This window comes from Ostreococcus lucimarinus, chromosome 11 (genome assembly GCF_000092065.1).
Source record: "Ostreococcus lucimarinus CCE9901 chromosome 11, complete sequence".
In the NCBI taxonomy this organism is placed as follows: Eukaryota; Viridiplantae; Chlorophyta; class Mamiellophyceae; order Mamiellales; family Bathycoccaceae; genus Ostreococcus; species Ostreococcus sp. 'lucimarinus'.
The window spans coordinates 144,272-171,300 of record NC_009365.1 but is presented as its reverse complement, the minus strand read 5'-3'; the positions used below and the strand labels follow the sequence as shown (position 1 = coordinate 171,300).

At 62.3% G+C, this 27,029-nt stretch overlaps 16 protein-coding genes across 16 annotated transcripts; 9 read left to right on the top strand and 7 right to left on the bottom strand.

The window, feature by feature from the left end:
• Nucleotides 1-8: 8 nt before the first annotated feature.
• On the top strand, nt 9-2,411 carry OSTLU_93421 (predicted protein; the record flags this gene model as incomplete). Its single annotated transcript, XM_001420398.1, has 1 exon — nt 9-2,411. One exon carries the CDS (start codon nt 9-11, stop codon nt 2,409-2,411), a length of 2,403 nt encoding a protein of 800 aa, XP_001420435.1.
• A 76-nt stretch (nt 2,412-2,487) lies between these two features.
• On the top strand, nt 2,488-3,933 carry OSTLU_2596 (predicted protein; the record flags this gene model as incomplete). Its single annotated transcript, XM_001420397.1, has 1 exon — nt 2,488-3,933. A coding segment is annotated over one exon (1,446 nt), but the record flags the coding sequence as incomplete, so codon positions are not given.
• Nucleotides 3,934-4,068: 135 nt separating this feature from the next.
• On the top strand, nt 4,069-4,683 carry OSTLU_17265 (predicted protein; the record flags this gene model as incomplete). The annotated part of the gene is made up of 1 exon (XM_001420396.1): nt 4,069-4,683. One exon carries the CDS (start codon nt 4,069-4,071, stop codon nt 4,681-4,683), a length of 615 nt encoding a protein of 204 aa, XP_001420433.1.
• An 87-nt stretch (nt 4,684-4,770) lies between these two features.
• Nucleotides 4,771-5,688, top strand: OSTLU_26405 (predicted protein; the record flags this gene model as incomplete). Its single annotated transcript, XM_001420395.1, has 1 exon — nt 4,771-5,688. The coding sequence occupies one exon, from the start codon at nt 4,771-4,773 to the stop codon at nt 5,686-5,688; it is 918 nt and encodes a 305-aa protein (XP_001420432.1).
• A 585-nt stretch (nt 5,689-6,273) lies between these two features.
• On the top strand, nt 6,274-6,657 carry PRPL24 (Plastid ribosomal protein L24 large ribosomal subunit; the record flags this gene model as incomplete). Its single annotated transcript, XM_001420394.1, has 1 exon — nt 6,274-6,657. The coding sequence occupies one exon, from the start codon at nt 6,274-6,276 to the stop codon at nt 6,655-6,657; it is 384 nt and encodes a 127-aa protein (XP_001420431.1).
• A 252-nt stretch (nt 6,658-6,909) lies between these two features.
• OSTLU_26403 (predicted protein) lies at nt 6,910-8,865 on the bottom strand (the record flags this gene model as incomplete). Its single annotated transcript, XM_001420226.1, has 1 exon — nt 6,910-8,865. One exon carries the CDS (start codon nt 8,863-8,865, stop codon nt 7,000-7,002), a length of 1,866 nt encoding a protein of 621 aa, XP_001420263.1. The 3' UTR covers nt 6,910-6,999.
• A 482-nt stretch (nt 8,866-9,347) lies between these two features.
• PAFE3501 (predicted protein) lies at nt 9,348-10,795 on the bottom strand (the record flags this gene model as incomplete). The annotated part of the gene is made up of 2 exons (XM_001420225.1): nt 9,348-10,638; nt 10,743-10,795. 2 exons carry the CDS (start codon nt 10,793-10,795, stop codon nt 9,348-9,350), a joined length of 1,344 nt encoding a protein of 447 aa, XP_001420262.1.
• Nucleotides 10,796-11,059: 264 nt separating this feature from the next.
• Nucleotides 11,060-11,974, bottom strand: OSTLU_17260 (predicted protein; the record flags this gene model as incomplete). Its single annotated transcript, XM_001420224.1, has 1 exon — nt 11,060-11,974. The coding sequence occupies one exon, from the start codon at nt 11,972-11,974 to the stop codon at nt 11,060-11,062; it is 915 nt and encodes a 304-aa protein (XP_001420261.1).
• A 495-nt stretch (nt 11,975-12,469) lies between these two features.
• OSTLU_26400 (predicted protein) lies at nt 12,470-13,273 on the top strand (the record flags this gene model as incomplete). Its single annotated transcript, XM_001420393.1, has 1 exon — nt 12,470-13,273. One exon carries the CDS (start codon nt 12,470-12,472, stop codon nt 13,271-13,273), a length of 804 nt encoding a protein of 267 aa, XP_001420430.1.
• A 146-nt stretch (nt 13,274-13,419) lies between these two features.
• OSTLU_44236 (predicted protein) lies at nt 13,420-16,020 on the bottom strand (the record flags this gene model as incomplete). The annotated part of the gene is made up of 1 exon (XM_001420223.1): nt 13,420-16,020. One exon carries the CDS (start codon nt 16,018-16,020, stop codon nt 13,420-13,422), a length of 2,601 nt encoding a protein of 866 aa, XP_001420260.1.
• Nucleotides 16,021-16,221: 201 nt separating this feature from the next.
• On the bottom strand, nt 16,222-17,505 carry OSTLU_43912 (DMT family transporter: UDP-galactose/UDP-glucose; the record flags this gene model as incomplete). The annotated part of the gene is made up of 2 exons (XM_001420222.1): nt 16,222-17,136; nt 17,248-17,505. 2 exons carry the CDS (start codon nt 17,503-17,505, stop codon nt 16,222-16,224), a joined length of 1,173 nt encoding a protein of 390 aa, XP_001420259.1.
• Nucleotides 17,506-17,686: 181 nt separating this feature from the next.
• On the bottom strand, nt 17,687-18,538 carry OSTLU_93419 (predicted protein; the record flags this gene model as incomplete). The annotated part of the gene is made up of 1 exon (XM_001420221.1): nt 17,687-18,538. One exon carries the CDS (start codon nt 18,536-18,538, stop codon nt 17,687-17,689), a length of 852 nt encoding a protein of 283 aa, XP_001420258.1.
• Nucleotides 18,539-19,325: 787 nt separating this feature from the next.
• On the top strand, nt 19,326-20,585 carry OSTLU_2307 (predicted protein; the record flags this gene model as incomplete). Its single annotated transcript, XM_001420392.1, has 1 exon — nt 19,326-20,585. A coding segment is annotated over one exon (1,260 nt), but the record flags the coding sequence as incomplete, so codon positions are not given.
• Nucleotides 20,586-20,947: 362 nt separating this feature from the next.
• On the top strand, nt 20,948-23,221 carry OSTLU_26395 (predicted protein). The gene is made up of 2 exons (XM_001420391.1): nt 20,948-21,365; nt 21,621-23,221. Exons 1-2 carry the CDS (start codon nt 21,116-21,118, stop codon nt 22,952-22,954), a joined length of 1,584 nt encoding a protein of 527 aa, XP_001420428.1. The 5' UTR covers nt 20,948-21,115; the 3' UTR covers nt 22,955-23,221.
• A 496-nt stretch (nt 23,222-23,717) lies between these two features.
• On the top strand, nt 23,718-25,492 carry OSTLU_50834 (predicted protein; the record flags this gene model as incomplete). The annotated part of the gene is made up of 1 exon (XM_001420390.1): nt 23,718-25,492. The coding sequence occupies one exon, from the start codon at nt 23,718-23,720 to the stop codon at nt 25,458-25,460; it is 1,743 nt and encodes a 580-aa protein (XP_001420427.1). The 3' UTR covers nt 25,461-25,492.
• Nucleotides 25,483-26,514, bottom strand: OSTLU_88555 (predicted protein; the record flags this gene model as incomplete). Its single annotated transcript, XM_001420220.1, has 1 exon — nt 25,483-26,514. The coding sequence occupies one exon, from the start codon at nt 26,512-26,514 to the stop codon at nt 25,483-25,485; it is 1,032 nt and encodes a 343-aa protein (XP_001420257.1).
• Between the last annotated feature and the right edge of the window lie 515 nt (nt 26,515-27,029).

The window sequence follows — 27,029 nt, the reverse complement described above, 5'->3', positions numbered from 1 at the left end:
CGCGCGCCATGGGCGGGCTCGTGAGGCTTCGGGACGCGCGAGGCAATGGAACGGATTTTTGGATGTCAACGAACCGCGCGACGCCGTGGACGGCGCGCGGCGCGCTCGGACGGGCGCGGCGCGACGCGGGCGCGACGCTGGATGGCGTCGACGCGCGCGGAGGGGCGGCGATGACGTCGGGGAGGATGGAGACCGCGGGCGAGGATTCGACGGCGGCGACGCGCGGCGACGACGCGGAGGAAGCCGCGGAGGACGACGCGCTCGAACACGCGCCGACGGTTTTCGTGGGGTTTCCGCACGCGAGCTTGGTGTGTCCGCAGTGTCGAGACGTGATGCTGTCGCCCGTGGTGGCGGAGAACGGGACGACGTATTGCGCGAAGTGCGCGCCGAGGGAGGACGCGGAGGACGCGCTCGCGGAGGACGCCGAGGTCGAGGATGCGATTCAGTCGTTGCCCGTGCTGTGCAGACGCGCGATGGTGTTGAAGCGAAACGCGCAGGGCGCGAGTGAGTGGTGCTGGAAGGCGGATGGGTGCGGTGAGAGCGGTATTCGGTTGCGTTTACGAGACGTGCACGATCGCGAGTGCGCCTTCGTGCCGAGACGATGTTGGTATCCGTACGACTCGCGCGTGGAGTGCGAGGCGAACGAGGCGCGAAAGGGGAGGGATTACTGCGGCGCGATCGTGACGAAGATTGCCTACGTGAGTCACGTGAGTGAATGCGCGTGGCGGTCGGTGAAGTGCGACGTCAAGGGTTGCGAAGACGTTGTGCCGTTTTGTAAGATGACGCAGCACGCGTTGACGTGCCCGAGCGCGCTCGTGAAATGCCCGAACGAGTGCGAGTGGGATGGTAAACGACGTGAGCTCGCCGAACACCGTGAGATCTGCCCTCGGGAGTACATCAAGTGTGGATTTATTAACTTGCAGCACGAGGACGGCAACGGCTGCTTGTACGGATGCGAGCGTGACGCCATCGACTCACACAGGACAGATTGCGACTTTCGCCCGTGGCACTGTCCGAGCTGCGATGCCGTGGTTAACGCAATGCACGCATCGATACACGCGGTGAAGTGTGAAGAGTCTAGACGGCCTTGTCCTCGATGCCGCGCCATGGTGCGTACGAGAGCGTTTGACGCCCACCAAGAATTCTTTTGCGTCGGGGCGAGCAAGCCGTGCGCGTTCGCCGCATTCGGCTGTCTAGAAGTCGGCGCGGAGACGGAGCTACGCGCGCACGAGCGCGATGCTGCGCCGAGACATTTACGGTTAGTCGTAAAAGCGCTCGAAGCCGAACGTTCGAGCGGGCGAAAAAAGAGTAAAGTCATCGAGCGCATGGAACAGGCGTTGAACAAATTCGGCGAAGAGTACGCGTCGCTCGCCACTAAGGCGTCGGAGCGCGTGCGGTTCGTAGAGTCGAAGGCGATCGAAGAGATGGATCGATTGAACGAGCACATGGAGTCGAGTAAGCGTGCGTACGATGCGCACGTCGTCGCGCTCGAGAAAGAAATTGAACAGCTGAAAGCCGACCGCGCCGCCGCCGTAGACGCGGACGCGCACCTTGCAAAACTCGACACCGCCATCACGTGCGAGGAGGCGCAGCAGCTCTTAGATGCAGCGAAAGGTGAGATGGCGTCAGTGAACGCACAGTTCGCCAAGCTCCAGTTCGCTATCGACGTTCGTGAGCAAAAATGGGAGGAAGACATCGAGCACGCGGCGACGAAAGAGGCGGCGACGAGAGAGGCGGTGAGAAGAGAAATTGCATCCATCATCGCGACGACGAGTGGCGCAGACGACGACCTGCTGAAGCGCATGGATACGCTCTCGACGGAGATCCGAGAGATCAGCCGAACGCTGAACCTGGACTTGATGGATCTGGCTGACAAACAAAAAGAACTCGAAGACGCGTGGCGACGGGCGAACGAGAATCCGCGACTTCGCGCTTCCGCGCCGCGCGCGAAGAATCCACCGTCACCAACGCGCGGCGACTCCGATTCCGAAGCCTCTGAGGCCGTGTCCGTGAAACCTAGGCGAAAGTTCAAGACGACGAGCGACACGACGAGCGAAACCGCGTCGGAAAGGTCCCATCGACGCTTGGGCTCCGCGACGCTTCGCGCGCGTCGGCTCGCCGCCGCCGCCGCCGCCTCGAGCGAGGACCTCACAAACGCTCCCATACCGCCGAGTATCATCGCGATGACGGACTCCGAACGCTCGTTCGACCCGACGTCGCGCGCAGACCTCGCCGACGCCCCCGAACCGCCGAGCGCCGCCGCCGCCGCCGCCGTCGCCGACGACGACATCCTCCGCGGCGCTTTACTCTCCCGATACGTCCACGTCACCGCCAAACCGAACGCCGCGCCCGAACCCAATCCCCTCGTCGTCCCGCGTCCGCCTTGGATCGATTCCGACGACGATTTGTAACTTCGCGGCGTCGTCGCCGTTCGCCGCTCGCCGCTCAACGCGCCTCGCGCGCCTCCCCCTCGTCATGCCTCCCGTCGTCGTCGGCGTCGACGGCGGCACCACCGGCATCCGCGCCGGTGTCTTCACCCTCACCGGCGTCCCGCTCGCGTTCGCCGACGTCCCGTACGCCACCTCGCACCCCGCGCCCGGTCGCGCCGAGCAAGTCCCCGCGTCGTGGCTCGACGGGCTCGCGACCGCCATCGCCGAGGCGCGGCGCCTGTGCGGCGTCGACGCGCGCGACGTCGCGGCCGTGTGCGTCGACACGACGTGCTGCTCGGTCGTCGCGCTCGACGCGCGCGGCGACGCGATCGGGAACAGCGTGCTGTGGATGGACGTCCGCGCGAGCGACGAGGCGACGGCGTGCGTCGAGACGGAAGACGACGCGCTTCGCGTCAACTGCGCGGGCGCGGGACCGGTGAGCGCGGAGTGGATGGTGCCCAAGGCGCTGTGGCTGAAGCGAAACGACCGGGAGCGGTACGACAGAGCGACGATGATTTGCGAGTATCAGGATTACGTAAACCTGTGGCTCACGGGACGGTACTGCGGGTCGATGAACAACGTCGGCGTGCGGTGGCACTTCGACGGCGACGGGAGACCGCCGATGACGATGTTAGAAAAGCTTGGGTGCGCGGAGTTGGTGGAAAAGTGGCCGAAGGAGATATTACCGATGGGCGCGGCGGTGGGCGGGATGACGGCACGAGCGGCGGCGGCGTGCGGGTTGCTCGAGGGCACGAAGGTGATTCAGGGAGGCGCGGACGCGTTCGTGGGAATGGTCGGGCTGGGAGTCATCGAACCGGGGCAGTTAGCGCTGATCACGGGCTCGTCGCACCTGCACTTGGGCGTCGCGGAGGAGGAATTTCACGCGAAGGGTATCTTCGGGACGTATAGAAACGCGCTCGTGGAGAGCGCGCCGTTCGTCGTCGAGGGTGGTCAGACGAGCACGGGGTCCGTGGTGAATTGGTTTAAGAATTTATGCGGCGGCGGCGATTCGTTTTACGACGACATGAACCGCGAAGCGAGCGCGATCCCGCCTGGATGCGAAGGCGTCGTCGCGCTCGACCACTTTCAAGGCAACCGAACCCCGCACGTGGACGCACTCAGCCGCGGAGTGATCTCCGGTCTCACGCTCAAGCACTCGAAAGCGCACGTGTTCCGTGCGATTTTGGAGGGCGTGTGTTGCGGTACGCGATTGATTTTTGAAACCATGACCCGCGGAGGGTACGAACCGAAGGAAGTCGTCATCGCCGGCGGGGCGACGCGAAGCGAACTTTGGTTACAGATTCACGCCGACGTCACGGGAGTGCCGCATGTCGTCACCGAGTGTTCGGACGCCCCCGCGCTCGGTTGCGCAATACTCGCCGCCTTCGGCGCGGGGTTGTTTGGAAGCGTGCGCGAAGCCGTCGCGGCGATGGTTCGCAAATCGCGCGTCATCAGTCCGAACCCAGAGGCACACGCAGCGTATGCCGACGTGTACGCCGCGTACCTACGACTATATCCGTCATTCCGCGAGACGTGGGGCGCGCGCCGAGCGCCCGCGGTTTCGACGACCAAACGCGCCATCGTTTGCCCGTCACTGTTGGCGGCCGACCAAGGCGCTTTAGCCTCCGAAGTCAACCGCATGCTCGACGAAGGCGCTGATTGGTTGCACGTCGACATCATGGACGGACATTTCGTCCCTAATTTGACCATCGGTCCTCCCGTGGTGGCGGATTTGGCGAAACGCGTCGGCCCGCGCGACGCGTTCTTCGATTGTCACTTGAGCGTGAGCAATCCTGCGACGCTCGTTCCCGCGCTCGCCGCCGCCGGTGCGTCGAGCGTGACGTTCCATATCGAAGTTGTCAGCGGTACCGCCGCAGAGGAGCTCTGCAAAACCATTCGATCGCTCGGCATGCGCGCCGCCGTGGCGTGCAAACCGTCCACGCCGTGCGACGAAGACGGCGGCGTGTACGAGCTCGTCGACGCCGGTCTCGTCGACATGGTCCTGTGCTTGTCCGTCGAACCCGGGTTCGGTGGTCAAAAGTTCAACCCCGCGGTGTGTGACAAAGTCTCCGCCCTCCGCGCGAGGTATCCAGACTTGGACATTCAAATGGACGGCGGCGTCAATCCGAGCACCGCCGAGCTCTGCGCGCGCGCCGGCGCCAACGTCCTCGTCGCCGGCAGCGCCGTCTTCGGCGCCGCCAATCCCGCGCAGGTGATTTCGCAACTTCGACAGTCCATCCTGAACGCGTCCTGAGCGCGTTGTATTAGTACCCACCGCTAGCTCGCCGGTTCGGTTTCGCCCGTCGCCAGTCGTCTCGCGCTTCGTCCCGCACAACGCCCCATGGACGTCGCCGCCCTCACCGCGCGCGCCGTCGACGCGTACAACACCTCACACACGTTTGCGCGAGATGTCCTCTCGCACCGTTTGGCCGTCGACGACGCCAACGCCGCGCACGCGCTCGTCGCGATCGTCACGCTCCTGGCCATCGTCGTCGCTTTCCGCGTCGTTTTCGGCGTCGGTGGCGCCTTCGCCGCCCTCGCGAGCGGTCCGGGCTCGCGTTCGAAGACGTATAAACCCGCGGTGTTGCTGCTCGGCGGTAAAGGTTGCGGGAAGACGGCGCTGTGGCAGGGGTTGAAGTACGGAGAGCAGCGTTTCAGGACGACGACGAGCGTCGAGGCGAACGAGTGCGGCGACGCGGTCGTCGTCGGGAAGAATAGCCGAGGGCGAGAGGTGACAAAGTCGCACGTGCGCGTCGTGGACGTTCCAGGACACGCCAAGCTGCGCAAGGAAGCGCTGCGAGAGTTGGCGCGGGCGCGCGCCGTCGTCTTCGTCGTGGACAGCGTGTCCTTCGCGAGCGAACGCAAGGAAGTCGCCAAGTTCCTGTTCGACATCCTGAGCGACGAATCGTTTCAAACGCGCAAGATCCCACTCATGATCGCGTGCAACAAGTGCGAGAAGCTCACGGCGCACCCACCGGATTTCATTCGAAAACGTCTGGAACGAGAAATCGACGCGGCGCGCGCCGCCGACGCCGGCTCCCTCCCCGAAATGGCAATCACCGCCGCTCAGCGCCGCGCGAACGCCGTGGCAAAGAAAAAGCGCGACAAGTACCGTACGCTCTGTCAAAGACCCGGGGAAACGTTCACGTTCGACGCCTTTACCAAAGCCTCGAGACGCCCGGGCGTCGTGTGCGACCGCGTCAGCGCGATGAAAAATCAACTCGCCCCGCTGTGCGATTTCATCGTTCGCGTCACCTGAGCGACGCGACGTCCTAGAAACATTGTCTTTCATAGCAATCTAGCCCTCGAACCGCGCCCGCGTCGTCTGCGCGTCGTCGACGCGTCCAGTCTCGCGCGCATCCCACTTAAAACACGGATTACAGCCCTTCGACACCCCTCCGCCGTCGCCACGTCACGCCGCATTGAACACCGCGTCGACATGTTGGCTTCTCACGCCCTCTCGGCGCGCCACGCCGCGTTCAACGCGAATGCTATTTCTTCTAACAAGGTGCGTCGTCGATGAGCTGCCGCGCGCGTCGCGCGCGACGATAGAGCCGACGCATCGCGACGACCGCGAAGCCCTAGGTTTACGCGCGCGCGAAGCGTCAGCGACGACGACGACGACGCGCGACGCGCTATGATGACGCCGTGACGAGTACGCGGTGGATGCGTATTAATCGCGTCGACGCGTCCAGTGCGGTGGCGCGCGGGACGCGTGCGAGACGTGAGAAGGGTGGAAAAGCGATTGAGGCTAGAATCAGCACCCCCGAGCGACGACTGACAGACGCGCACGACGCGAACGACGTAGGTCTCGAGCCCGGTGCCCGCGGCGCGCCGAAGCGGCATGGAAATCGTGGCGAAGAAGAAGTGGGAAAAGCAAGCGCTCACGCCGCGTGGACTTCCGGTGCGCATCCCGATGCACGTGAAGACGAACGACAAGGTCGTCGTCATCGCGGGGGCGGATAAAGGCAAGGTGACGAACGTGGTGGAAGTCTTCACCAAGACCGGGGAGGTGCTCTGCAAGGATGTTAACGTGAAGACGAAGCACGTCAAGCCGCGCGGCGAAGGCGAGACGGGACAAATTATTCAGCGTGAGTTCCCGATTCATCACTCCAACGTGATGCACTACAGCGAGGCGAAGTCCGTCCGGTCGCGCATCGGCACGAAGGAAGAGGGAGGCAAGAAGGTTCGCGTGTTGAAGAAAACGGGCGAAGTGCTCGCCAACTAGCTTTGCCGCCTCTAGTAGCTTGAGATAAAGTAAAGTATAGCTCTTTGGACTTTGTTTAAATAAAATCATTCATTCAGTCACAAACGCAGGCCAGTAAAGTAAAGCCCTCGCCTGAGGTTTTCGACGTAGCGGGCGCGTCGCGCAAACGCGCATTTCGACCCGTCCGTCGTTCGTTCGTTCGTTCGCGAATTAACATTAGCGTTGAAATTTCAATGAGTTGCGGGGCAGGCCCCTATGGCTACAAAATCGCGTGAAGCGAGCGACTGGACAACCCCGAATCGGCTCTGTAATGTCGAGAGCCTCGGCGAAGTCATCCTAAAAATTATGCAAGAGCGTGAAAGCTTAAGCCAAGGCGAATCCGTGCTTCAGCGCCGCTTCCCAAGTAGTATCTATGCGCGTGTGGTCGATGGCACCGACTTCGTGGTGATCCCAGCCTTCTAGCGAGTGCACGAGGGCGCCCGCGTGGCACGCGTGAATGTGACCACGCTTCATCGTCATCTCGCATGACCGGAAGTCTTTTGCCTCTTTAGGAAGCTTGAACGCGGGCAGGTCGGTGTACACGCAATCCTTTCGCGTTTCGGGGATTGGCGGCACGACAAACTGGTGGAATATCGCGCCCCTCGGCGCCATATTTTGATCCTTCTCCGGGCAGTGCTTGCCGATGACCCAGTCCTTTATCTTTGCCCCGTCGCTCAGGGACGTAGATTGCACGAGGAGATGCTGATCCTTCTTCGCCGCTTCATTTCTGATCTTTTCGAACCTCTCTTCGCTCGTTGTGTACATCACCACACGCATGCCTCTCTCCACGCAATAAAGAGCGATCGCTCGTCCAAGTTTGGACGTCGCCCCCGTGAGGAAAATTTCCTTGCACTCGCTCGGGATTTTCTGTAAAATCGCCGCCGCCGTGAGCGTGTTCCCGTGCACGACTCTCGTCTTCAGAGACTTCCCATGCTTGTTGACGAACAGTGCGCCTCCCCCGTTTAGCGCCTCGTTCTTATTCAGCGCTCCCAAGCCGACGACTTTCACTCCGGCGCGATCGGCGTCCAAAATCGCCTCCTCAATCTTCCTGTTGATGTGATTAAATTCACTCTTGATGAAGAATTGAAACCCCCACGCGGGCGTCACCCACGTCTCACAGTTCAACGTCTTGAGCCGGTGTCGATCGGCTACGAAAGATTTGCCGAACATTCGCAACACAAGCACAAAAGGCACGCACAGCGGCCAAAACGGTTTCAGCCACCACTGCGAGACAAACGGGCGAGACGAAAAGCTGCGCAACATGAAAGGCAAGTGGAACACGCTCAATAACTCAGTTCCGTGGGCCATAAACACCACATCAGGCGCCGTGACCGGTACCGCCCGCCCATTGATCGCCTTCTCGTACAACTCGTCGCTCGTTACATCCGCTGTGCCGTACACGTGGTCGTACAGCGGCATGAACAAGCAAAAATTTGTGTGCACGCGCGAGTGGTGCAACGAATGATAGCTCGGCGTGTAAATCAAGTACTTCATCAGCGGCAGTCTCATGAACCAACGCGGGATGAACTCAAAGTTACAGTGCCCGATGGCGTTGAGCATGTCAAAGCCGAGCAAGTACATGTAAAACATCGCGATGGAGCCGCCGCCGAGCGCCCACGTCCCGATGAGCGGAATGGCGAAGTTCGCGGTGTACATCAAGTGCTCCATGAACGGATGCACGCTCCCGGTGATCGGTTCGGTGACAAAGCTCGCGTGATGATGCGAGTGATACGCACTGTACAATTTGTGATGATGCAACGCGCGATGCAGCCAATAATAAATGAACTCAGTCGGCCCCGCGTGCAACAACAACAGCTGCACCGCCGTCTTTTCATTCGTCGCCGGGAAATTATTAAACCCCAATCCCGGCATCCAATGCACGAGCGCGATCACCAGCGTTTGGAGCAATATGTAATCATCCCAATTATCCTCCCTATCGACCTGTTTAAAGTCGATCCCTCTGGCTTGTATCCGCGTTTTCCTCGTCCACGCGTGCACTCGCGACAAGCTTATCCAAAGTTGCGCGCTCGCGTACCGCAGCGCCGCGATCGCCAACAAGTGCCAACAAAACGAATCCCCATCGTCTTTTCCGAGCGCTACCGTCGCCACGAACGGCAAAAACACCGCATACTTCATCGATCCCCACTCCGCCCACGGGAAGTCATACAACGCGCCCGGTTTCGTCGCCATCGCGCGTCCCGTTCGAGCGCTTTTTGATTCGATCAACCTTCACCGCGTCTTCACCGCGCCTTCCTCGCCCGCGCGCGCCGGTTCTCGCCTCTCCGCGCGCGCCGACTCTCGCGGTTCCTTCGCGCGCGCCTGCTCGCGCGCGTTCGCGCCTTCGCACGCGCTCGACGCGCGCGTGTCGCGCGAAAACCGTCGCGATGCGCGTCGTCACGCGATGCCCTCGTCGCCGCCCGGCGCGCGCGTCGCGTTCGCGCGTCCGTGCGGGCGCGCGCGCGTCGTTCGCGCGCGGGCGCGCGAGCGGTGGACGGTGAGAAAAACTCGCGTCGGTTTGCGAGCGGACGACGCGCGACGGACGGTCGCGCGCGACGCGGTGTGCGCGATGTCGACGTCGGGGGCGCGACGTCACCACGCGCGCGCGGCGACGCGAGGTGAGCGACTTGGGATGGGTTTTCGTTTGGAAGCGTCCGCGTCCGCGGACGCGGCGATTAATACTTCAAGGCGCTGCTACGAAGGGCGAGGTGACGATCGAGCTCGTCCCAGAAGAACTCGAACGCGGCGCGATCGCCGTGACGCTTGGTGCGACTGATGGTGATGGGCTTGACGTTCCAGGTCTTGACGACGTCGACTTCGGGATCGCCGTCAAAGCGGGCGTGAAAGCCGCGAATCTTGGTGAAGGTTTCGACGAGATCACCGTCTTCGACGCCGCGGAAGGGCCAGTCTTTGAATTGCCACTTAGCACCGAGGACGAAGACCGCGGCGACGCGGGCCCAGTCTTCGGAACGTTTGTGAGGGGCTTTTTCGGTGACTTCGTACTTGACCTTGGCGCCGTCGCGCTTGTACGTGCGCGAAATGTACACGGAGCTTGACTTTTTAGCGCCGCCTTTTTGCACCACATCCCACTGCGTAAACTTGCCGTCCTGCAAGAACTCCTTGGCGTTGAACATGTTGAGAACGACCTTTTGATTGAACCCGGCGGGGACGATGATGATCGGGACGCCGCCCGGTTTGCCTGATGTCTTGCGCGGAGCCTTGGCGGCCGCAGCGGGTCCTCCACGACTCGCAGTCGACGGACCGCTCGGTGCGGTCGGCTGTTTTTCCATCGCGCGTGCGTCCGTCATCAACATGTCGGTGCCGTCGTCTACGGGTGGCTTGGGCCCACTCAAGAAGGACGCATTGGTGTCCAAATTCATCATATCAAAGTCGCTCCCGACGTGCTCTCTCCAAAACACCTGCTCCTTCACGTCGCGATATCTCTGGTTTTTAATCCCCTTGGCTAAATCAGCCGCCTGCTGCTTCTCCTCTTCTAAACGTTCCTTCTCCTCCTCCGGCGCCGCGAAGAAATCCAACACGCTCGTCATATCCTTCGGCGCGCGAAGCACTGAGTTCCTATCTCTTAACACGCGCTCTCGCGGCACGCCTTCCGCCTCGTCTTCCTCGCGCGCGCGTTTCGCGTCAACCGTCGACACACCCTCCTCATCCACGATCACCGGCACGGTGATATCGATTCGATCGCTCGTAGCTCGCTCCCCCGTCAAGTACGCGATCAAATCTTTCCGATCCAACATAGACAGCGTCGAGAACCCCGCCGCGATCGCCGCCTTCATGTAAGCCGTGTGCGCCGCGTCGGGGTTCGCAACGTGATACTTGATGAAATACCATATCGCCTCCACCTTCAGCAGCTTGTTCCCAGCCTTGGATCTGTAATTCGTCTCCGTCGTCCGCCGGAGCTCGACGTCGACATCCTTCAGGTGAATCCTTTCATCGTCGTGCGTCGACCTACGTCCCGTTTCGAGCGCCCATCGTCAGTCGCGCGCGTTCGAACCGTTTCCGCGCGGCGCGCGGCGCGTGAGCGCGTGAGCGGCGGCGCGTCGAGGACGCACTCGGCGATTATACCGGCGATGGTATGATCTCTAATCAAACGCAAAGGGTCCATGTTCGCGGCGCGTGAGGCGTTATAGCGCGCGACGTGCGATCGAGGACGCGGTGCGCGCGCGTTTCAACCTCTGGAGCGAGTTAGACCCGCGACCGCACTCGCGTCCGTGCGCGGTGAAGTGAAGTTGATTGAATTAGGGCGGCGCGCCGACGGCTCGCGGGCGGGAGACGACGGCGACGGGCAGCGCGTGGAAAGTGGACGTCGATGAAAAATTCTATATCTGAAATATTTGTACGCGTGAAAATCTATATTGCGTCGCGACGCTCACGCGGCGTCACGGCAGAGCTTGGCGAGTTTGGCGCGCGCGACGCGAGCCGTCGCCGGGTCGCGAGAGACGATTCGAAAGAGTTCTTCGTCCCCGTGCCGCGCGTGAACGATGGTGCACCACTCGGGGCACATCCGAGCGAGGATGCGAACACCGTCGGCGAGTTCGTGCGCGCTGATCTCGGCGCGAGCGTTCGTGTGCATCAGCTCGTCCAGAAGTGGGTCGAGTTCCATGACGCTTCGCTTGCGCGCGGCGAAGGCGGTGCGCACGGCGTCGAAGACGTGCGGAAGTCGACCGTGCAGACGACGCCGCTCGCGATCAGCCACGGCGCTGGGATCATTGAACGCCTCGACGATGGCTTGTCGCTCAAGCACGGCTTGAACGGCGCGCGCGGAGATGCCTTTACCGTCCGGACCCAAATCTGACATGGCGCGCGTGAGCTCTCCTTCGCTCACGCCGCCGCGACCGAGCGCCGAGGTCGACGCTTCGCCGAGCAACGGCGCGCTCGTGGACGATAACAGTCGCGGACCGTCTCTCGATGAATCTTCCATGAACGCGATTTTCACCGGTTCGGGCAGAGGGACGCTTTCGAGATCGAAATCCTCGCGCCACGACTCTGGCGGCGCCGCCGAGGCGTCGTACGCGTCGCCTTCGTGCGTGTTCGCCACAATCATAACCATCTTCGCCCGTATCGCCGCCATTTTCGCCCGCATGGCGACCATCCCAGCCTTATCGTTCCCACTCGATCCCTCCTCGATGCCTAAATCCACATCCACGTGAATGTTCTTCAAATCATCCGCCCGACTCGTCTTCGCTCGAAACGTAATCGTCCCCGCCGGCGCGCACGCCGCCACCATCCGCAACGTCTCCAACGAGCACCGCCGCCCCGTCGATCGCTCAATATTCGCACACATCGCATCCGCGGTCGCCCTCTGCCCTCGCGCGCGCATGAATCGCGCGACGACCAACGCCGCCTCGCTCGTCGCTCGCAGCGTTTCAAACTTTTTCGGCAGCCTCTGTCGTTCATTCGCCGCCACCGCCTCCCCCGTCGTCGCCCGCGCGACCTCGTTCGCCCCGGACGCTCGCGCGCTACGTTTGTCCTCCTCCCTCGCGTCCCGCGCGTCGTCCGCGCGCCTTCCCGCGTCGCTCCGCCGTCGTTTCGTCGCGCTCGAGTTTGAATTCAAACACCCCGCGCCGCCGTCGTCCCGTCCCGCCGCCCTCTTCGCCGCTCGATCGCCCGCGCCGTCGTCCCGCGCGCGCGCGCGCGCGTTCGCGTTCGCGTCGACGACGCCGAGCGCCGCGCGCGCCATCGCCGCGCCGCGCGACGCCATGTCGCGCGTCGCGGACTGACGGCGACCGACCGACCGCGCCGCACATCTCGCCGCGCATCGCGCGTCCGCGAGCGAACCATGCGCTGCGCGTCCGCACTCGCGCGCGCGAGCGCGCCCTTGAACGCGTGCGCGCGTCGAACGGGGCGCGGCGCGCGCGCGCGCGACGCGTTGGCGCTCAAACGCGCGACGGTTGGCGTTCGGCGAACGATCGAAATCGAATCGATCCGACCGAGGACGGCGGCGCGCGCGCGCGCGAGCGTCGCGACGCGCGCGTCGTCGCTCGATGACGACGTCGTGGTCGTGCCGGGGGACTATCGCGTCGGCGGCGTGCTGCTCGGCGTCGCGCTGCTCACGGGACCGGCGCTGCACCTCTGGACGCAGTTCTTGGTGCACGGGGTCCTGGGCGGATTTCTCGCGTTTCAGGCGTCGCGCGTGCGATTTCGGTTCACGCGAACGGATCTGGAGGTGGTGTTCATCGAACCGGGGGCGGATGACTCGGCGGCGCTGGCGACGGACGTGGCGTCGAGCGGCGATAATAAACTGCAGGGCGGCGGGGAGAATCGCTGGGCGTACGACACCATCACGAATTGGGAGTTCTGGTGGCCGGGATTTCCGTGCTTGGTGTACTTTAAGGAGACGCAGACAAAGAGCGATGGACAGCCGCACTTCTTTCCGATCATCATGGATGGGAAGATGCTTTACGAGGTCATGCTGAGCCGCTTGCCGCCGAGTCAAAACGAAAAGCCGTCGCCGAGCGAATGGAGCTTGGATTTAGCGCTCGAACAGACGCAAATCGGGCGTCAAATCAAAGAGAACTTGAACGAAGACCAGTTGAGGCAAATAAAGGAGATGAAGGGTTTCCCGGTGTTGGACGACAAGTAGGCGAGCAAGCCGAAGAGCGAGCCTCGAGAAGCAACAAACAAGAAAATCATGAAACGACCACGCACACACGCCCGCCCGCTGCGACGCATCGTATATGTTGCTAATCTGTTGTATTATCTATAACGCGGATCCGTCGTGATCACTATTTACTTTTTCTTCGCGAACGCCGAACCATCCATCGCGAGTTTATCCTGCGCGACGAGTTCTAACAAGAAACCCTCGAGCTCTGCCACGGTTTTATCGTACACAGGTTCGACGACGAACATTTTCAGCATATTATGGATGCGATCGAGCGGTAGGCTCGGGAAATTGGTCAGCATACCCATGATGTATTGCTCGTACACCATCATTCCCGCCGCGGCGGTTTCCTCCGCCGTCGCGACGCCGCTGACGTGCTCATCGTCGTCGTGTACGCCATCCATGGCGTCGACTTCATCCGAAGGTTCCGCGAGCGCGTATGATATGACATGCCCTTCCTTTCGCTCGACGAGCACGCCGTTGTTCATCCAAATGACTATACGTTTGCGCAGAGCGTCCACGCTCACGCCCAAGGCGTTCGCTAAATCATTCGCTCGCCAAACTTTCTCTCGTTGGAAGTAATGCAAAATCGCCGCCTGCAGGGGATTCACGCTCGCCTCGAACGTTCGATCGTTGTGCGTGACGTCCATGACCACCGTACCAAGAGAAGCCTTCCATTCCATTTTACGCGGCGCCTTGATTTGATGATATCGTCTCGCGTACGCATCCATGTGTTCTTGAATCTCTGTGGGGAGTTTGAAATCGGTCAAATCGGTCGAGAACGCGGGCCAGAACAACGATGACACGATCGTCGCCTCAACGGGCGTCTGTATCAAAATATCACTCGTGCGTCTGTCCTTCGCGGACGGAGTACCCGTCGTCGGACGCGTCTTGATGTTGGCGTTGGCGCGCTTACTGTCGGCGAAATCTTTGAGCATGACTTCGCAGTTGTGCAAGCTCGTCTCACCGAATCGAAGCTTCAACAACTCCAACGCGTGCATTTCACGCTCAGTATCGTAATTCGACTTGCTCAATAGTTTTTCCGCGAGCATGGTACGATACTCGTTGATGAAGAGTTCCTTTGAGCCGTAAATGCCGACCAGAAGACCGATGATGTCTCCCGCTTTGCGTCGACGTCCGCGACTCGCCGCGGCCTCCGTCTCCACGGGCTCGGGCTCCCATGCGTCCCAGCCCGACAGAACTTGCTGTGTTGACTGCACACCGTCGGCTAGATCGTCATCGTTCGCTCCGGCGGCGATGGCGACCATCTCAGCCGTGATGCTGTCCATTCGGTCCAAGTTGTCTGTTCCGCTCACAGTGGCGTTTGGATTCGGCGCTGGCACGCTCGACTCGGCGATTTCTATGCTTTCTCCTCGTGCGAGACGACCGAGCTCAACGTAAAGTGCGCCTTCGCCGCCTTCGCCGCCGTCTTCACCGCCGTCATCAGTGAGCATCGTCACAACACAGCGAATGGTATCTTTGCGCTCGCGCAAGTATTCCTTCACGGGCCCGCTCACGAGTTCGAGGACGACGCCCGAAGGGTCAAGCTCGAGCAGAGTTTTGATCGTACCGATGTACTGCTGCACGATGTCTACCGTCGAAGCGCCGGCGTGGAGTAAACGTGACCGCATCGCGTCGACGAACGAGTCCACGAGCGCCGCGTGTAGCGTCGTGTTTTGTAAACACGTGCGCAAATCCGTAATCGCGGGCAAAGAGTCAGGATAGTCGACAATAATGTCGAACAGCTCGTGAATGCGCAGCGCGCCGAGGTGTTCGTGCACGGTGTATTCTAATCGCCCGCGCCAAGACTCGATTGCCGCGCCGTCGACGCGCTTTAATCGCAGTGCCGTCTTGAAAAACTCGAGCGGCACCGCTCGAACCCATCGTAACGTCGGCCACAGCTTCGGCGCATCGAACGCACCGCGACAGCGACGAATGACATGTCGCTTCACACACTCTCCTAACGCCCGAGCCGCCGCATTTTCCGCCACTCGTCCCAACGACGCGTGACATCGCGCCAACGTTTCGCCCATCGCGCTCGTCTCCGCCGCCCACGCCCTCCCCATGACCTCGCCACAACTCGCTATATCCGCCCCGATCGAGCTCTGCCGCTCGAGTACGCTCGTCTCCATCCTATCGTTCTCGTCATCATCGCTCGTCTCCCCCCACCTCTTACGCACGGCGTGATCAAACTCCCGCGCTCTCGCTCTGTACCACGCGCTCAAAATCGCCGACAACCGCGGCGGTCCCCGCGCCGCGCACGTTCCTCCCACCATCGCATCGAACGCCCGTTCGAACGTCCGCACCGCGTCATCGTCCTCACTCACCCCCCGCACGCCCGCGCTGAACGCTCGCGCGCGTTCGCGCCCTCTTTCGATCCACTCCGCGAACGCCGTCGTCGCCGGCGCCGCCTCCGCTCGCGTCCACCCCTCGGCGCGCGCGCGCGTCTCCTCCTCCTCTTCGTCCCTCTCCTCCGCGTTCGTCCGCTCCAGCGCGCCCGCGTCGATCGACGACGGCATCGCGCACGCTTCGCGCCATCGCGGGAGCGCGTCGTCGCGCAGCGCGCGCTCGAACGCGCGGAGAAACGCGCGCTCGAGCAAGTCTTCGCAGCGCTGCGACCGCAGTTCGGCGAACGCGGCGCGCGCGGCGTCGTCGATCGGGACGAGGGCGTCGCGCGCGGCGAACGCGGTCGCGGCGTCGCGCGCGGTGGACCACGCAGCTATGGACATGCGCGCCGCGCGCGACGCGACGCGTCCGATGATGACGATCGATGTCGCACCGACAGCTCGAACGGGGATTCAAAGACGCCGCGCCGAGGGACGCGACTCGAACGACGAATCTCGAACGACGACGCCGGACGACGACGGATGAGAGCGATGGCGACGGCGCGCGCGCGATTCGAGGCGAACGCGGGCGCGAGAGAGCGTGGATTACAGGGCGTTCAAGCGATCGTCGTCGGATTTGGACGACGACGGGTGCGCGGATTCGGCCCAATTCGCGAAGGCGACGTGCTTGAACGTCAAGGGGGCGAGTATGAGCAAGATGCCGAGCCACTGCACGACGTTGAGCGGCGAACTGAACACGTAGCAGCTGATGAGGACGCTGAGGAATTGGCGGAACGTCATGATGGAGGCTAAGATGACGGCGGAGTAGCTCTTGATGGTGTACGCGATGCTGAATTGCGCGACGGTGGACGCGCAGCTCAATAATAAAATGTCGCCAACGATCGCTGGGTGGTCGTGCACGAACCGAATCGAGGGCGAAAGCTGGTCGGTGATGACGAGCCAAGCGAACCCGAATACGGTTGTGAAAAATGACGTGAAGAATACTTGTGCCGTAACCGTGACGCCATCTCGGCGGTACATCTTTTGTTGAAACGTCGACGTGAAGCCGTCGAAGACAAAGTACACAGCCAATATCAGAAAACCGGCGTTGGCGGCCCATTCCAAGGACGATTCGTCGTACTCACCCTCGTATCGCTTCTGCACCGCGCTGCGCCAACCACGATTGGCGACGAAGACGAAACATCCGAACGTCATCACCGCCGCGTCAAAGTATTCTCGCGACGTAAATTTCTTCTCTCCTAAAAACTGTCCCCAAATCATCACCGGCACCACCTTCATCGTCTTAGCGAGCGTGCTCACGCTGTACGTCAAGTACTTCAGCACCTCGTACTGACACACCGTGGCGACGAGATTACTAAAGGACACCGCGGCGTAATCCTTGGCGCCGCCGCGCGTCGCGCCTCCGCCCCATCCCGTCACCATCGCCAACGCCCCCGAGGACGCGAGCGCGACCCAGCGATTCATGAAAACTAGAAACATGCTGCACGTGAATACGTCCTCCTTCGATGGCGCGTCCTCGGCCGCGCTCGTCTCGCCGCGGCGCGTGAACGCCCCTCGCAACGCCCGAGCCAACGCGCCGCCGTCGCCGCCATCGCCACGGCCCAGCGCCACGCTCTCACCGCGCTCGCGCGCGTACGGAATCGTCATCACGCGCTCTTGCAAGACGCCGTACAGCGCGAGCGAGCCAATAGTGGCCGCGGCGACGAGGATGAAGTGCGCGGTCGGGTGCAAGAGCACGGCGAAATCCGTCGTCGCCGCGTGCGACGTGGACGCGCGCGACGGATCGGACGCGAGCGAACGCGAGTCGACGTCGTCATCGCACGACACGACTCGGTCGTCGCGCGCGGCGTCGACCGCGCGACGAGACATCTCGACGTCGCGATGTGCGGCGCTGCTGGCGCCGCGGGCGCGTCGTCGTCGTCGTCGTCGTGCGTTACAACCGCGTCGGGTCGACCGCTGCTATCGTCGATGCTAAACTCGCGCGATTCTAAACGCACGCTATTCCCAACTCATTCATCGTCCGCGACTCGTTCCCGAACTCGTTCCGAGCTCACCGCAGCAGCGGGTCGGGCGCCAAGAAGTCGCTCACTAACTCACCGCCAAAGTGCGCCGACGCGACGAGAAGCAGAATGAAAACCGCTAAAAACTCCGCGCTCGCGTTGACGACGATCGATTTGCGACCATCCTCCAACTCTGTGATGTCTATCGCGAACCATTGTCTCAGCGCGTCGGAGAGCGCGCCGACGACGCCGTCCGGCGCCGTTTTCGACTTCGACGCCTTCGACGCGTCCTCGACCCGTTCCTTCGACGTCGACGTCGACGTCGCCGCGTCCTCGTCCGCGCGCGCCGCGGCGTCCTCGATCGCGTCGTCCATCCAGCTCATCACCGCGAAGGCGCTCTCGACCGCGCCGAACCCTTCGTCTCGAAGCCTCTCGAACATCTCCGTCGCCGTCGACGCCTGTTCCAAGACGCTCGCGCGCGCGAAATCCGTCATCCCATCGATCTCGCTCTCCCACGCGTCCAGCGCGTCGCGCATCGCCGACATGATTTCTCTCGACTCGCGCGTCGCTCGCGCGTCTCGCCTCTCCAGCCTCGCCCTTCGCGCCGCCTCTCGCGCCTCCCCGCTCGACGCCGCGCCGCTCGTAAATCCCATCGCGCGCTTCTTTCCGAGCTCGCGCAGGCGCGGCTTGGCGCGATCGCCGTCGCGCTTCGGCGGCGCGAGCCGCTCGACGGCGCGTCGGCGCTCGTCCTCGCTCGCGAATCTCGAATCGCGTCGCGCGTCGTCGTCGTCGAGCGCGCGCGCGCGCGTCGACGCGCGGCGGACGCGCGCGCGCGCGCCGCGCGTCGGCGTCGGCGTCGGCGTCGGCGTCGGCGGCGTCGGCGCGCGCGCGCACCGCAGCATCGTCAGACGGCGACGCGGAATGGCGATGACGACCGCGCGCGCGCCGATGCGCGCGCTCGCCGCGCCGCGCGGTCGCGCGACGACGCGACGGTGCGCGACGCGCGCGGCGCGACCGCGACGCGCGATCGATGGACTCGCGAGGGCGCGCGAGAGAGATGACGACGCTCGATCGACCACGTCGGCGATGGCGACGGCGGCGCGGCGCGACGGCGGCGCGCGAAGGCGCGGCGACGCGACGCGCGCGCGGTTTTTGAAAAAGTTCTTCAGCCGGGACGAGGGCGAGGCGCGGGAGGAGGACGAAAAGCCGGACGGGGACGACGACGGCGCGGCGACGGGGAAACCCGAAGACGCGAACGCGAACGCGAACGCGAACGCGAGCGGTGATTGGACGCCGAACGTGAGTGGGTCGTCGGATTTGGAGCCGGTGGACATGAAGACGACGCTGAGCGATTTGGACGCGTTGCTCGGGATCGACAGCGAGGCGGAGGCGAAGGCGAAGGAGGAGGAAGAGGCGGCGTTTCGAGCGACGCTGCGACAGCCGTCCACGGACGAGGACGCGGCGTCTTCGGTGGACGATGGGAGCTCGGACGAGGGAGTGAGTGGCACGTCGATAAGCCCGCAAGCGCTGGAGGCGCTGAAGAATGCGGAGACGCAGAGGCAGGGATTGGGGAAAGACAAAGGCGAGGAGTTGGAAAAGGTTCTGAACGACTTGAGCGCCAGGGCGAGCAAGAATAAGGCGTCGGGGAAGAAAGCGGATGAAGACCCCGAGCTCCAGGCGTCGTTCAGTAAGTTAGTGAACATCTTGGAGTCTCCCGAGGAGGCGGCGATCGCGCCGAAGGATGTGGAGCGGATCAAGAAGGAAATTTTTGGCATGCAAACATTTTACGTCACCGCCGTGGAGAACTTGGGGGCGGAGATGAACGGAGCTGGGGTATTATTCAAAGGTAACTTGCGCACCGAGCGCGCCAAGGTGTGGGAAACCGTGCAAGCCGATCTTGAACGCATGTTCAACGGCGAGTACACGGCGTTCATGCTTGAAGAACCGCCGGGAGAGGATGGTCCGAGCGGAGACGTCGCCATCGACTCGAAGTACGGTCCGCGCGTGAGTTTTCTCATCGTCCCGAGCGATCGCGCGGGCCCGAGTCCGGGCACGGCGGGATGGCAGTATCTTCTCGCATTGGCGCTCATGGGTCTCACCGTCGGGTCCGCCGTGCAGCTCGGCTTGGTGGCAGAGGTGTCCAAGCTCCCGCCGGAGACGATGTCTTGGTTGCAACAAGCCGGCGACGTCGAACTGCCCGAGGGTGCTCTACCACCCGGGTTGGAGAACTTTGACTCCGTCGCGTACGTCGAATCGGCGCTTCCCGTGACGATCGGCGTCATGGCGGCGAGCGTCGGTCACGAAGTCGGACATCAAATCGCGGCTTTCATGCGCAAGATTAAAATCGGCATTCCCTTTCTCATCCCGAACTCCCAGCTCGGCACGTTCGGGACGCTGACGCAAATCAAGAGCACGCCGGAAACTCGCGCTGATCTCTTCGACGTCGCCGCTGCGGGTCCCGTTGCGGGAGGTATGGTTGCCCTGAACTTGTTCGTGTACGGCTTGACGCTCTCCATGGGCGGCGACAGCCCGGATTTGATTCCCATTCCCAACGCGTTGTTCAACTCTAGTCTCTTACTCGGCGGCATCTCGCAACTCTTCTTACACGCAGGCGCCAAGGGTGTGATGGTGCATCCGTACTTCATCGCAGGCTGGTGCGCGCTGACGACGCAAGCCCTAAACTTGCTCCCCGTCGGTTCCATCGACGGCGGTCGCATGACGCAAACGGCGTTCGGCCGTCGCGTCTTGGGTGCCACCTCCCTCGGTACGTACATCGGGCTCAGTTTCGGCATCATAGCCAGTTCATTAGCGTTACCGTGGGCCATTTACATCGTCCTCACGCAACGCACGCCTGAATTCGCGCCCAAGGACGACGTCACCGAGGTGGACGACGGCCGCGCCACGCTCGCCTTCGCGCTCATCGCCGTCGCCTTCCTCGTCTTACTCCCAGGTCCCGTGGACGTCTCTTCCACCGCGAGCGAGATCGCCAATATTCAGTTTTAATCCGCATTCAGTTTTGTGACCGCACCGCATCGAACATCGAAGCCGCGCCGCGTCGTCGACGCCCTCGCGGGCTCGAGCGAGCCGAGATCTCGAGATGAGATCTCGCCGATCGCCGCAGGATATTTTCAGAGACATTCCACAAAGCACCCGCACACGTTTGATTACGACCAAAATCACGAAGATGTACATAATTACATACAGACATAAATACACCTAAAACACGTTCCGAATGTCCGAATGCGCGATGAATCCAGCTAGTCCGACGGGAACGACGCGGGCGCCAACCCTGGCTTGCGCGCATCCGCACACGTCCCCGCGCGACGCCGGCGCGACCCGCGACAGTTCGCGCCGACGCCGGCGCACGTCCGTTCGCCTCGCACCGAGCGCCCGCGACCGAGCGCCGATCGGCATCGCGCGCGCGTGACGCCGTCGCAGAGCGAATCCCGCGACCGACGCATCGCATCGCCACCGTCGCCATGTCCGCCGCGCTCGCACCGCGCGCGATCGCCGTCGGCGCCCGCGCGACGCGAAAACCGACGAAGAAAAACTTTCGTCACGCGTTGCGCGCGGTCGTGGACAGCGAGACGCCGCAGGGAGACCAAACGAAGCCGATGCAGGTGCAACGCCCGACACGCGATGCGGTGACGCTGCGTCCGGCGGGGGTGAGCGACGCGGTGGTGGATTCGAGCAAGGCGCTCGAGGCGCTCGCCGCGCTCGGAGGAAATCGTACGTGTAGTTTTCGTTCGTTTCGTTCGTCTCGTAGAAGCGCTCAAACTCGACGCGCGGCGGTGGACGCGCGCGGAGACGCGATCGGGGAAGATACGGCGACGGGCTTATCCAGTGATTTGCCCGACGCGCGGGCGACCGAGCGAGGCCGAGGGCGTTTGGAGATCGTGAGACGCGATGCACGGCGAGGAAGCGCGCGCGAAATGTGAAAAGGAACGCGAGACTGACGGTTGGTGGTGATTTTGTCGAACGCAGCGTACGAGAGCGAACGCAAGTCGTCCATCGTGACGGTGGGATTGAGCATTCACAACTGCCCGGTGGAGATTCGGGAAAAGATGGCGGTGCCGCCGGAGGCTTGGAACGATGCGGTGGCGGAGCTTTGCGCGTATCCACACATCGAGGAGGCTGGGATCCTGTCGACGTGTAATCGCATGGAGATTTACGTCGTGGCGCTGAGCTACGAGCGTGGGTTGAAGGAGGTCGAGGAGTGGATGGTGAAGCACTCGGGCGTGGATGTGGAGTCGCTTCGCGAGCACTTGTTTGTGCTCAAGGATCGCGAGTCCACGGGACATTTGTTGAAGGTTTCGGGTGGGTTGGATTCGGTTGTGATGGGTGAAGGACAAATCTTGGCGCAGGTGAAGAGCGTATTCGCGATGGGTGAAAGTGAAAAGGCGTTTGGTCGCCACTTGACTGGGTTGTTCAAGGCGGCCATCACCGCCGGGAAGCGCGTGCGCAGCGAGACTTCCATCGCCTCTGGCGCCGTGTCTGTGTCTTCCGCCGCGGCTGAGCTGGTGCAGATGAAGCTTCCTTCGCAATCGTTCGAAGGCGTCAGGGTGCTCATCGTCGGTGCGGGGACGATGTCCAAGCTCTTGGTCAAGCACTTGGCGTCCAAGCGCTGCACGGAGATGACCATCGTGAACCGTACCAAGCCGCGCGCCGAGGCGCTCGCAGAAGAGTTCCCGGAGGTTAATATGCGTATCGAACTCATGGATCAGTTCCTGACGCTCGCGGGCGAGCATGACGTGATTTTCACAGCCTCCAGCGCGGTCGATCCGATCATTTGCAAGGACGACTTGGCCAAGATGTCGGTGTGCGGCGACGCCGTCGGCGGCAAGCGTCGCTTGGTGGACATTGCCGTGCCGCGTAACGTGGACGCTAACTGCTGCGAAGACCCCAACACGCTGGTTTACAACGTTGACGACCTGAAGGAACTCGCTGAGATCAACAAGGCGAAGCGCGAAGCCGCGGGTCTCGAGGCTGAAGCGCTTTTATTAGAGGAGCAACGCAACTTCGAGGCGTGGAGAGATAGCTTGGAAACCGTCCCGACGATCAAGCGCTTGCGTCAAAAGGCTGAAAATATCCGTAGCGCGGAATTGGATAAGGCTATGACCAAGCTCGGCGATGGGTTGACGAACAAGCAAAAGAAGGCCGTCGAGGAACTCTCCCGGGGCATCATCAACAAGATTTTGCACGGCCCGATGGCGGCGCTTCGCTCGGATGGCTCCGACCCCACCGCCGTCGCTTTGACCCTCGTCAATATGCACGCACTCGAGCGTATGTTCGATTTGCGCAATGTCGACGAAGACTAAGCAGTCGGCGACAATTAAGCCCTGTTATTATCGCGCGCAAGCGCGACTTCACGTTGATTTCTCCTAGTCTGGCGACCGACGGACGTCGGTGCCTCTCTCGAATCTCGACCAATACAACCGAGTCATTCGAGCCACATTCAAGTTCCATCGCGCGCGCGCGCGGTGGTGCAGCTGACTGAGCGCCTCTTTAAGCTTTAGTTTTCGAGAACCTGTAAAATACGTCTATTCTGAATCGAAGTCATTGCCGCGACTCAACCGCCGCGCGCGCCCAGGCGCGCAAGATGCGCGCGCCCAACCGCCAAAACTCGGCGCGCGACTCGCGCGCGGCCGCTCGCGCACCGAACGACGCACTTTGCGAGCGGGATCGTCGACGACCATGTCCGACGCCCGCCGAAGCGCCGAAGCGCCGCGCGGACCGCGCGCGAACGCGCGGACGCCCAGCCTGGATGCGATGCGATCGACGCTTCGTCGCGTCGTCGCGCGCTCTCGAGGCGCCCTCGCGAGCGCGTCGTCGCGCGCGACGACGGAGAACACCACTACGCGTCGCTCGAACGTCGCACCGGGGCGTAAGATTGCAGAAATCGCGCGTGGGCGTAAAGACTCGGCGGACGCGAACGGCGCCGCGGCGCCGGCGCCGCGCTCGAGCGCGAAGAGCGAACACGGCGTCGACGTGACGACGTTTGACGTGGATAAAGCGCTGTTAATATGTGCATTTGATATCGTCGGGGCGACGCCCGCGCAAGAGGCGGCGATACGGGAGGTCATGACGCTCAAGCCGAATTATTCCTATCGCGCGCGCGAAGTCGCCGGGGAGAGCCACGTGATTAAGAGCGAGTTGGGGATCTTTAAGAGCGTTCGTGCGCTCGCGAAGGACACTCGAGATGGAATGCGCGTGACATTTGAGGTCGTGCCGTTCGAAATATTGCGCGGAGTCGAGTTGCAAGGTTTGGAGGCGGTGCCGGCAAAGGTGGTGGAGGAGACGTTTCGGCCGATGATGGGGAAGCCGATTAACTCGAATCACGTCTCTGGCGCGGTGGAGTACTTCAAGGCTTACGCGGAAAGTAAGCGAGGAATCGACTCGATCGAAGGGATTTCTTTGCTGGAAGAACCGAGCGATGGGGTTTTGCGTCTCGGTTTCGTCGATGTGGACATCAATGACGTCAAGGTGGAGATCGATCCGTCCATCGACGCCAAGACGGGGAAGGAAAACAAGGTGTTGAGTAAGGTTGACAGCGTCATGCCGTACTTTGAAAACATCAAGACTACCAAAGTTTTGAATGGTATGCGCGTGCGCGAGACCATCGACCGATTTCGCGCGCAAAATCCGCGATTCGGCGAGCCACAAATCAACATGTTACCGAAACCTGGACCGCTCGGCAAGCGCACGCTGTTGGTGTCGCTTAAAGAAAAGTCGATGAAGGGTGTCACGTGCGGGGGCGGCATGTCCGCCAGGGGCTTATCTGAGGGCATATTTAGTGGCATCGCCGGGCATTTTAGCGCCTTTCACACGAACTTGTTCGGTCAAGGCAAGATGCTCAACCTCGGCGTCGAGGCGACGCCGCGAAAAGGAGGTCGAGGTCTCACCGTCGTGCGTCCACAAGTGAATTTGCAGTACCAAGACCCTTGGGTAGGGTTCGGACCGACGCGCACGTCCAGAGCGATGTCAGTGCGTAGTGAGAGCAGTAGTATGCGATCTACACACGGTGTCAACTCGACAAACGTCGACGGCGACCAACCCGACATCACGTCCCCGGGCTTGAGCGAAATGTCGTTACAAAGGCTTCAGACGTCGGTCGAACACTCGCGACCGCTGCTGAATGGATGGAATGGGATGTTTTCCGTGGATTTCAAACGAACCGGGGTGTTAGATAACGACGGGAATCACTCTCTTTTCGACGCTTACGGTGCCCCGGTGACGTTTAGCGGTACGAAATGCGACACCGCGTTGGCGGCGCAAATGCGTTTCACTTACGGCGGACCAAACGCGGCGCAGCTCATGTTAAGCGCCGAGCAGGCGCTCCCTGTACAGCCGCAGTGGCTCAACTACACACGCATGGTTGCCAAAGCCAAGCGATCCTTCAACTTGCTGTCGGTGGGTAGCCTGCCCGGGCCGGTGCAGCTCGTTTTGAGTTCCAAAGGCGGATCTGTCGTCGGCGATTTGCCTCCTTACGAAGCCTTCGCTATCGGTGGGACGTCGAGCGTTCGTGGATATAACGACGGTGCCATCGGTACGGGGCGCAAGTACGTCGTCGGTAGCGCCGAGATGCGCGTGCCGGTCACCCCCACGATTACCGGCGCGGCGTTTTTCGATTACGGAAGCGATTTGCACAGCGGCGGTTCGGTGCTCGGCGATCCCGCGGGCACGCGCGGCAAGCCTGGAAGCGGATACAGTTATGGCGTTGCAGGTATGTTCGAGACCGGCGGGTTACCAATTCGCTTCGATTACGCGAAAAATGATCAAGGAAATGCGCGTTTTCACTTTAGTCTCGCGCGAGATTTCAACTAGGACATCTGTAAACTACACAAAACTAAAAGCTATCTCCCGACTCTCCCACGAGCTCTGCGAACGCCTGGGTCTTACCCGTCTTACGTTTGCTACACTTTGACTGCGCGCCATCCCTCGAATCGCACTGCAACGGGAATGCGCACTCGCATGGTCCACTTCTCCGCTCGCGAAAAGTGTACGAGAGCCGCACATCGTCTCGAGGCGTCGGCGCGGCTTCGCCCTCGAGAGTGTCAAACTTCCGATGCGGTATATAATGCTGCCATCGGTACCGCGATTCACCATGCATGACTAGCAATGACCGAGGCGGAAGATAAATCGCCCGATGCGCTTCCCCGCTCGTCCTAAATTCCATCACCGTCCCCCCGAGCAAAGAGAGCGATAAAATTGTGTCGCCAAACGCCGAGTGCGTGTCCACGTGCGGAGCCAAGCCGACGCCTCGAGGATACTCATTCACCGTCACCTGGTCGCACCGCATCGCGCCTTCATACCCAGGCGTCTCGCGCGGAAGCCTCCGCAACACTTCCATCGCCAGCTCAGGAATCTCGTCGACAACCTTCAAGTTCGCGTCTCGCGTGCCGTAATCGAACGCGTACCCAAAATGTTTCACCCGGCGCCGCGCCAACCGCGTCTCGTCCCCCGACGTCGCCGCGAGCGTCGCCAACGCTCTTTCCTCGTCCACCGTGACGAAATTCTCGATCAGCGTCAGTCCCTCGACAGACGACCGTCGCGACGCCTTCGTTCGCTCGCGCTCCGGCGCTCGCGAGTCGCTCGCCCGCGCGCTGTACCCACACGCGAGCGCCGTCTCGCCGTCCGCGACGCCCGCGCCGAACACAGACGCGCGCGTGCGTCCTCCGCGCAGGCGCTCGAGCGCCGCCGTCGCGTCTTCCACGCGCGCGAACTCGAACGTCACCGCGCGTTTCGCGTCGATGTCCCGCGCGTCGACTTCCACCGCCTCGCGCGCCGCGCCTTCGGCGAGCGCGCGCGCCTCGTCGCGCGCGCGAAGCGGGCACACCCTTAAGAACCGCGTCGGGCGCGTCGATTTCGCGTACGACATCGCGCGCGTCGTCACGCGCGGCGCCCCATCGGCGAGCCGCACTCGCGGTCGCGCGGACGAATGACGACGACGCTCGACGACGACGCGCGCGCGCTCGACGGCGACGCGCTCGACGCGTGGCGGGGGTTCACGAGCGACGATCTCGCGCGCGCGCTGCGCGTGATCGCGGCGTGCGGCGGCGATGTCGGCGGCGGCGCGAGCGGGACGAAAAGCGCACCGAGCGCGCGCGACGGCGGCGACGGCGACGACGACGACGCGCGCGCGCGCGCGAACGCGGTGCTGGAGCACCCGAAACATAAAGCGCTGCGCAGAGCGCTGCTGCCGCTGTTGGAGCGAATGCACGGGAAAATGTTCCACGGGATGTCTCGCGCGGAGTACGTCGCGGCGAAGCTGCCGAAACGCGAGCGGAATAGGAAAAAGATGGCGGAACGCGCGGCGGATCGAGCGAAGATGGATCAAACGACGCTGCGGAACGAAAGGTTGAAACGATTGAGCGCGTTGCAAGAGGCGAACGG

What these genes read in the sequence shown, in the direction of transcription:
- OSTLU_26395 (XM_001420391.1), top strand. Translation starts at nt 21,116, where the DNA reads ATGTCCGCCGCGCTCGCACCGCGCGCGATCGCCGTCGGCGCCCGCGCG. An exon ending in CGCCGCGCTCGGAGGAAATC is followed by an intron (nt 21,366 to 21,620) that starts GTACGTGTAGTT and finishes TGTCGAACGCAG; the next exon opens with CGTACGAGAGCGAACGCAAG.